We start from the raw sequence: 9,688 nt of genomic DNA on the forward strand, positions 1-9,688 counted from the left end.
TTTCAATGTATAACTCCTTTTTACAAGTACTTTCTGAACACTAGGGTACTCATTCGATTATATATTTATTCGAATGAATAACGTTTTTGAATTTAAAATAAAAAATTATCGATCAATAATTGCCGATTAATCGAATAAATTTATTTTCATGTTAGTGGGGTCGGTATATGCGTTTGTGCTGATAGTTGTAAAGCCCAAAGATATTAAAGTATAACGATGTCATTCCGTCCGACTTTAAAAGTAATTATGTATCACAAATTATACTATTTATAATTACTTTTAAAAGATTTTTAAAATATGTTTATCTTACTTTTTGCATTAAAATAAATTAGCAAAAGTCGAAAAAAGTTATAAAAACTTCTACTGACAAGCTGTGATTTTGACAAACACAACGCACGTTACTATTAAATGTAAACTAAATATTTTTCTTGGGTTATATGGACAGGTTTGATTTGATTTAAAAGATATTTGAAAACATAAACACAACAGGGCTCCTGAATTCAACATTCGAGTTTACTAAATTATTTTGGCGACTTTAAACCATGTTAATCTGGCAACTATTTTTAATGGCATTTTTATCGCGTTGCCAAAATTATAAAAAAATATCCTTTAGAAAATCCAAGCCCATAACAACGCCAGATGTGGCAACTCTCTATTTAACAATGAAATTCGATTGGCATTTTTTATTCGGCATCACCATCGACAAGTGTGCGATACGTTCGTGTAATAACATTTTTTTTAGAAAGTTCAAGCTAATTTCTTGTTAAAGTAAATTTCAAAATGGAGCGTGTATATGTTGGAAATTTGCCTCCAGATATTCGCATTAAAGATATCGATGATTTCTTTAGACCTTTTGGTAAACTTGTCTATATTGATGTGAACCATCGTACTAATCCGGTATATGCATATGTGCAATTTGACAGTGCTCGGTAAGAAAATACAAAAAAACATAAATTTTGTTAAAAGTAACGTGTTTTTTCTAATATTGTTAATTATATTTAATTTTTATAGAAATGCCTTTAATGCAGTTAAATCCAGACATGGATATGACTATGAAGGTTACACATTACAATTGCGATTGGTAGAAAATGAGGTTAGAAAACGTCGGGACGCTACACCTCCGCCGCCACCACCACCCATGTTGACCGAATTTGGTTTACAAAATAATCGTGGCGGCTATAACAATGATTCTGGAAATAATTACAATAATAATCGAATGGGTGGAAATTTTCCTAGCTCATCATTCCAATCAGGTTCCAGTTCTCAATGGTCCGGTAACAATCGTTCAAATATGTCCCAGCAGCAACAGCAAAATATGTCTCAATACAATGCAAATAATCGTGTTAATATGCCACAGCAAACTATGATGGATTACCAACAGCAGAATATGATGCCATATTCATCCAATGGCCGTTCTAATGTACAGCAAAATCCAAAATCTAACCGTTCAAATAATCAGCAAAATATGAACTCTAATCGTTCAAATATGCCGCAAAATATGAACTCTAATCGTTCAAATATGCCGCAAAATATGAACTCTAATCGTTCAAATATGCCGCAAAATATGAACTCTAATCGTTCAAATATGCAGCAAAATAACTCCAATCGTTCGAATATGCAGCAAAATATGAACTCTAATCGTTCTAATATGCAGCAAAATACGAACTCTAATCGTTTAAATGCACAGCAACAATATTCCAACTCAAATCGTTCGAATATGCAAAATATGAATAATTATTCGAATATGTCCCAACAAAATATGAATAATTATTCAAATAACTCCCAACAAGATATGAATAATTATTCAAATGCAAATCGTTCCAATATGTCCCAACAACAACAAAATATGAATATGATGAATTACTCCAACAACAACAATTCTTGGAACAATGGTAACGATAATATGGGATGGAATTCTGGCAACAATATTGGTGGCGGCAATAACTACAATAATGCTGCGCCTAATAATATGTACAATCCCAACAATGATCCTTATGCCACAGCAGGTTTTGAGGATAGTTTCACACATGGATTGAGTGGCTCTGGACGTAAATGGTTTAATCGTTATATACGCAAAGGCTTTTCACCTGAAATGGCACGTTCTAAAGCATTAGAGCATAGAACTGTTCCATATCTTAGAGAAGATCCCACGCCAATTAACCCAATTCCGGATGATACTACAAATATGGCGTTGGAAACTATTGGGAATACAATTCTATCATTGTTGTCTACTAATCCAGGTGACAACTTCAACAATGAAAATCAAATGATGCAATCCTTTTCAAATTGGGGTGGCGATAACTTCCAAGCTGGAAACTTTGATATGCCGGGTCCAAGCACATCTAGAGGTAGAGGAAATATGGTGGCACAGGTATGTAGCAAAAATTTAAGTAAATACAAACGTTCGTAAAATTAAATTAATAGGTAAAAGAAATTAGGTGCTAAACAAATAAATGATATCAAATAAGGATCGGTATAGGTTTAAATATAAATAGTAACATAGATACGTAAGTGCAAACTTATAAAGAATATTAAGAAATTTCATGGAAAATTCAGTTTTTCCTGTTAAATAGTTTAGTTCGCAGGTAGCTGTCAATGGGTATATTTTTTTTTTGTACATATGTCTTTAGTTATTCAGGTAGAATGTTGTCTGCACATCTTCAAATGTATATGTTTATGATTTAGTAATTATTAGCTGCTTTTGTAAATGCAGTAGATTACTAACATAAATTAGTATATACTATTTTTAACTTCAAAAATCACTATTCTTGGGTTTTCAAGAACGAGATTTTTTAAACGGATTTTAAGAGCAAAAAGTAAATATATATCGATATGTACACATAATTCTTATGTTTGGTAAATAAGGGTGGTTTTTTCCAAGTATGTACAGATGTACATTCAGTGTTTGACAATACCATGGTCACTTGTATACAATACAACAAAGTCAATTTTATTTTTCTAGCTTTCCATTAATACATTTATTTGTACAAAAGAAAAAGCGGTACATACGTGAAAGTAGAGACCGTTATTCATAGTAACATTGGATACTTAGTTTTTCCTAAATTTAAAGTTTCAAAGGATAAACAATTCTCAAAAATAATAAGATAAGATATTTTATCTCAAAAGGGGTATCAAACAAAAGCTAAGAAAGTCAGCTGTCTAAAAAGTTAAATGTTTACCGCATGATTAAAAAACAAAGAGGAAAATTTTTTTTTAAATTTTGTATGGTATTCATATTTTTTTAATGTTTTTAGTGCGTATTTTTGATTCGAGGGAAAACATAACTTTATTAGACTGCTAGCTTTTAATTTTATGACCAAATATATTTATTTTATATAATTTGCTGAAAACTGTTTATCTTTTGTGACTTTAAAATGACATCTGACCTGATTAAAATGACACCTGACATTTACTACAGTTCTTTGGCATACGAATTTGTATTGTAAAATTCTATATATTGGCTTTAAAGTACATTATATTAACTTTACCAGCGATAAGTCATTAATTTTTTAGATCGTAAACTTGTAGCATATAAGCTATTCCAGAGTCCCGAACGCGACATTCGTACATCCTTGAAATACAAAACAATTGAACATGTATTATTTGTAGCACTGTATTGTAACAAAATATAGGTTTTGTCGATTAGTCGTTTTCATTGTGTCCCGAACATAGTATCCAGAACAAGACAAAAAATTTAACTCGTTTTCGACTACCTCTGGAAAAATTAAAAAATCATCGAATTGGAACATAATTTATTAAAGAATGTTTTTCAAATTAAAATATAATAATATGCTATCAATTGTGTGTTGCCTTGTTGAAATGTTTGCATTGGTTTTTGTTTTACATCCTTTAGTATGATTTGTCACGCGACATTCGGACTTAGTCAAGTAAATTCAGTTCAAAATTTCATAAACTACAAACAAATTCATATTTATTATATTATTTTTATATACACGTACATCTATTTTGGACTAATGTATTTTTATAATAGAAATCACTATACTTACATGCATACATTTAAAGCAAAGTGAGTGAAATTATTATTTTACTCTATAGAATACGCATTTTGGGCTGACTAAATCCCGGCATCAACTGATAGTTTTAATTCAATTTTTATTTATTTTCAACAAACTAAATAAAATAAATTATTAATGGCATAATAAAATATTATTAAATTATAAATAAAATAGAACAAAGTCAAACAAAAAAACACGAGTTAGAACCTTTCTATATTAAAATAACGATATATAGACAATAAATACTGAAGACGAAATGTCATTAAATGTAGCTAAGAGCAATAAAAAGTATGTAATCAGTTTTCAATCCAACTTGCTAATGGTAACAACCATAGGGTTACATAGAGACGAAAGTATCGTAAATCCTGTCAAGCAAAATTCACTGGACATTTCGCTGCAGGTGGCTTATGTGGGATTGCATGTGAAATATTTTTAAATGTATTGTGTTTTTCGAACCGTTACTTGCCTGTGTAAACGATAGGTAAGATTACCTAATAATGTATTATACAAATTTAGAATTTTGTTTTAATATTATGTTCGACAAAATCATTTGTTTAAGAACATTTTGATTTCCGGTCACGCTGGGCCTTTATGTGTAAATGTCCATATGTGTTTTAACCACGTAGAAATTTGTATTGATCCTTTGTTAACTTCGGAATAGTAAATTATTTTTCATAATTTCTTAAACCATAGATTGCTTCGAAAAGGCACATAAAGAGAGTTATCAACCATCTCTATACAAAATCAGTGGGTATTTTGGAAAAAATTAAGAAAAAGAAATCCAAAAGTTTTCTAAGCCAACGCGAGCAGCTAGATGAAAAATATCATATGCAGATTATTAGCGAATATGAGGAATTATTTATGAAAAAACGAGCAAAAGATAGATTAACAAACATTTCTAATAAAAGTGGTGATGTAGTTAACGAAAATGCTGCAATAACTGAAACCAATCCATACGACAACAAGGATGGTGTAGTTTTAGAGGTCCAACAAGTTAAAGAAATAAATTTGAGTACATTGTCTGAAACAGAACCACAAAATGTAAATGAGTTTCAACAATCACCCATAAATGTTGTTAATCTAACAACAACTCCTACAACAAACACTGAGAAAACATCAGTCGAATTATTAAAGGAATTTAATGAACTTAAAGAGAATTTAATACAACAAGTCAAGCCAAATCGCAAAGCACGGGAAAGAAAACTATCAGTAAAAGCTAAAGAGCATAGAACTTATTTAATGGTGCAAGGTGGTTTAAGAGAGTATGAAGCAAAAGTCTTAGCAGTATTGCCTATTGAAATACTAGAAACATTAGTAAATATTAAACGTGAATATGATATTAAGAAAAAACAAAAAGAAAACAAGAATATAAATACACATTATATTGATATTACTAATAATAGTAATAAGCCAAAAAACAATGATAGAATCGTGACTTATACTAATGCTGCAGCTAGCATAGCTTGTAATGAAAAACTTGAAGAGAAAATAGTTCCTTTGATAAATAATTTAATTTCATCAGTTGATACTAGGCGGACAGGCTCCCAAAACACTAATACATCCCTGATAAATATTGAGAAATCATCTATAGAATTATTGAGGGAATATAATGATTATAAACAAACCTTACTTTCTCAAGCTAAACTATATTCCAAACAATGCCAAATAAAGCTTTCTGAAGATGACAAAATGAAAAGCACCATGTTAATTGTGCAGGGTAGCTTAAAAGATGATGAGGCGAATATATTGGCAACATTGCCACTTCAAAAATTACAAAAACTACTTGATATGAAACGGGTATACGAACTTAAGAAATCTTCAGAAAATCCCTTATATAAAGAAATATCTTCAAATGATTTCTTAAGGAATTTCGAAGATAGAAAAAAATCCTTACTTAAACTAGCTAAACCCAATCCCAAGGAGAACCAAAAAAAGCTTTCTGTAGAGGCCAAGAATAATAGGAAAATGTTAATATTGCAAGGCGGCCTAAGTCAATATGAAGCAACAACATTGGCAGTGCTAGAGCTTAAAATATTATACAAACTTCTCGATGTAAAAAGAACATACATGATTAAGAAAAAACAAGAACTTGCTGAATATAAAAGACCCTGTTCTATAAATACAACTACAATTATTAATACCGAAACCACTAAAACTGGGAAAAATGTTAATGAATTACCTTCGGCCACAACAGCCACCAATTCTATAACTAATCTGAGTAATGAGGTCACAAATGCCGAAACACAAGAAATGCGTATTCATAAAGTTTATAACAATTATGTAAATTTTTTGAAATTATTTGAAAATCGTAATGTCACAACTTTGAGACAAAGGACAATTATACGCTTGTGTCTCAAAGGAAAGCGTGATATTGAAAAGCAACATTGTCTACCATTTCAAGACTCTCAATTTGATTATTTATTAAACGATCAAATAGTTCTTACGGGAGCTGTTAATAAAAAGGATGCTAATATTTTTAAAAAGATTACTGGAAATAATCTAGAACAAAGTATTATTAAATATAATGAGGATTTCATTAAAATAAACGAAGATATTGTTACATTACATGAACAGGAAAATTCTGAAGATATTAAAGAAAATGCGAATATTGAAATTTCAAATATGAATGAACAACCAATGAAGGCAGATTATAGCAATATAATTGAAAATATTAAGGATTTAACACAACAAACTGAAAACCCGGAAGCTAATATTTTAAATCTTAACAATAATCACGTTTTTGTAGAAAATGAAACAGAATTTTTGGATGAAGATGCTGAAATGAGTTTTTAAAAATGATTTTTAGAAATTCTTATAATTTATTAAAAAAAGTTTGCTATTTTTTTATTTATTTATAACACAATTTAAAATCAATTTAATGAGTAATATCATGTTGATTTACTTTATGAAATTTTTCTAAATTTATAGTATGAAAAAAATTGTTTTTTATTTAATATTTGATTGCTTTGAATTTATCGTTTTTAATTACATAATTATAAAATGTTTTTTAAATGAGTATTGAATTAAATTCACTTTTATGAATTTTTTTTTGTTGAAATTATGTTTAATTTACGACTTTTTAAAAATACATTTATTGAATATTTAATATTTCGCACTATATATATTACAAACAGTTATATTTGTGTTTTAAAAATTATATTATAAAATTTTGTAATTATAAATCTCTAAGATTCAATTAAAAATATTTAGAAATTGAATGAAGAACTAATATTTTCATTCCAATTGAATTAGTTTTGAATAAACAAGAAATGTAATAATTTTTTTAAAGGTTGAATAATTTTAATTTTGAATAAATTTCATTATTAACTCTATAATGAATAAATTCTATTCATTTATTTATGGTTTACACTATGGAAAATATTGTTTGCACTATGTAAACTATGCTTTACACTATGTAAACTATGGATCGATTTTAAAAGGTGTGATGAATTTTGATATCCTTCAAAAATAGTTTTAGAATCAAGTTTAGGCAAGAAATGTGTAAAAAGTATCAAACTGAAAAGTTACGGATCAAGTTTTCTGCAAGGTAATAATTAATATTCATACTTTTTAAATTTGGCTGTGATCTTTCTTTGTTTAGAGTTGATACATAGTAAAATAGATTCGCTGTATTTGTCCTTGTTAGTTAGTGGTGAGTTGTAATTGTATATTTTGTTGACGTAACATCAGTTATTGCGATGGAACTCAGGTCTTTCCTATGTAGAACCGACTGTCTTGGGAATGTGTATATTTTTTTGTACCGTGTGGCGATGGTTTTCAGTATTTTGTATTGTTTTTGTATCCATTATAGAGGAGGAGGGAAACATGCATTACAAATTTAGAATGACAACTTAAGACAGAATTTTTGTTGTGGTATTCAAGTTAAACAATATGTAATATTTTTTTTGCTTTTCAACTCTACCAGGAAGGATGTGAGTTGAAGTCTGTGTTTCTTTATTAACTGATTTTAAAATATGTTTCATAGCTAAATATTATTAGTAGAAAGAAGTATATACATAATTTATAATTAAAAAAAAAAATTATTTAATCATTAATTTCTTTAAATTTTCTCTTCCACACAGAGTTCAGCAGTAGGAGGTCAACCACGTAATCGAGTTTCGAAACAACAGTATCTAAAATCAGTAGATATTTTGAAAAAACTTAGAGGCAAAAGTGCAAATGCCAAAGATAGACTTTCTAGAAAATATCATACCCAGATCGTAAAAGATTATGAAGAGTTCGAGAAATCTTCCTCGGCTAACAATCGCGGCCCTAGAACTTTATCAAATCCAAGAAACGACAGACAAATTGCTTCTAAGGCTGCCGATGGCAAAACATATGCCCAATTGTCGATTGCATTAAGGAAGAAAAAGCAACAGCTATTCTTAGCTGCCAGGCGTATGCAAATTGAACCCAAAGGACGTTATGGTGGCGCATATAAGAAACGCATGAAAATCTTAATGAACGATTGTGGCTTCTCCGAGCTTGAAGCTAAAGCATTGGCAGTTCATCCCTTGGAAAAACTTGGAGATCTTATGTCATTGAAAGTCCAATATGATAATGCTTCGAAAAAGAAGCCGACTTCCGTTTCATTAACTAAACCAGTTGGCAATAAAAATATGAAGAGTGCGGCTTATCGGAACGATATTAATTACATAAAAATGTACGAGAAACAAAAGCTGGATGGTTTAAGCCCTCGTATTAAGTCAGCTATACGTGCTTGCTTAGTCAGAATACATAAGCATGAAAAGGAAGCAAAACTACCATTGACTAAATCTAAATTCACTAAATTGTTACCAAGTAAAACGGACCAGAAACCCAAAACCACTACTACTGCTACACAAAAGAAACAGGATGAAAATAAAAAAGCCACCACCACAACCACAAAGAAAACTGTTGTTGCAAACAAACCGAAAGTTGCTGCAACAAACACTAAAAAGGTAGCAGAGAAAAAAGATAAAGAACCACCAACTACCACTAAAGATGAACAAAATACTAAAGAGGATGCTGTTGCCGCGGAAGAACCTCACAAGAATGAAGATATAAAGGAAGAAAAGCATAAAGAAGATGGAGATGCTGCCGAAAATGTTGAGGAACATGAAGAATAGAAAGTAATTAGAACCCACTAAATATAACCTTACATGATAATAGAAACAACAAAAAAAAAATAATTATACTTTATTATGTCAGTCAGCATTATCTACATATTCTGAAATTTTTGGATTTATTGTATTAATATCAAACCAACCGATTATTCATTCTATATGTATGTATGATTCATTACATACTTAAATAAATTATTTAAACGGAAATTCATATTTCAATAAATCGTAAAAATAATTAAGTAAGTAAATAGTTTTTTTTTTCAAAATTTGTCTTGTGGGTTAGGGAAACTTCTGAAAAAATTAACCAATCGTACCAATATTAAAATAATTACCAATATTAAAGAAATTTAAATATTTCCATATTAAATGTAAATATTACTCAAAGGTTGAGTTCTTTTTGTTTTCAAAACATTCTCCAGACTTAATTCTTTAGAGAACGATAAAATATTCGGATTAAGGCAAAAATCTGGTTTCGACTGAAACTTTTATAAATATAAAACAAGTATGGAGTTTTAAAGGATATCCATGTTTAGAAGATCATTGCTTAAACTTATCGCCTCATATGTT

General features: G+C 29.4%; 1 protein-coding gene across 1 annotated transcript; it reads left to right on the top strand.

Moving 5' to 3' along the window:
• Positions 1–674: 674 nt before the first annotated feature.
• On the top strand, positions 675–9,369 carry LOC135958664 (GATA zinc finger domain-containing protein 14-like). The gene is made up of 3 exons (XM_065509560.1): positions 675–929; positions 1,012–2,371; positions 8,099–9,369. Exons 1-3 carry the CDS (start codon positions 781–783, stop codon positions 9,122–9,124), a joined length of 2,535 nt encoding a protein of 844 aa, XP_065365632.1. The 5' UTR covers positions 675–780; the 3' UTR covers positions 9,125–9,369.
• Positions 9,370–9,688: the final 319 nt, after the last annotated feature.

Source organism: Calliphora vicina, chromosome 1, assembly GCF_958450345.1.
Source record: "Calliphora vicina chromosome 1, idCalVici1.1, whole genome shotgun sequence".
NCBI lineage: Eukaryota > Metazoa > Arthropoda > Insecta > Diptera > Calliphoridae > Calliphora > Calliphora vicina.

What these genes read in the sequence shown, in the direction of transcription:
- LOC135958664 (XM_065509560.1), top strand. Translation starts at nt 781, where the DNA reads ATGGAGCGTGTATATGTTGGAAATTTGCCTCCAGATATTCGCATTAAA. An exon ending in GTGCAATTTGACAGTGCTCG is followed by an intron (nt 930 to 1,011) that starts GTAAGAAAATAC and finishes TAATTTTTATAG; the next exon opens with AAATGCCTTTAATGCAGTTA. An exon ending in GAGGAAATATGGTGGCACAG is followed by an intron (nt 2,372 to 8,098) that starts GTATGTAGCAAA and finishes TCTTCCACACAG; the next exon opens with AGTTCAGCAGTAGGAGGTCA.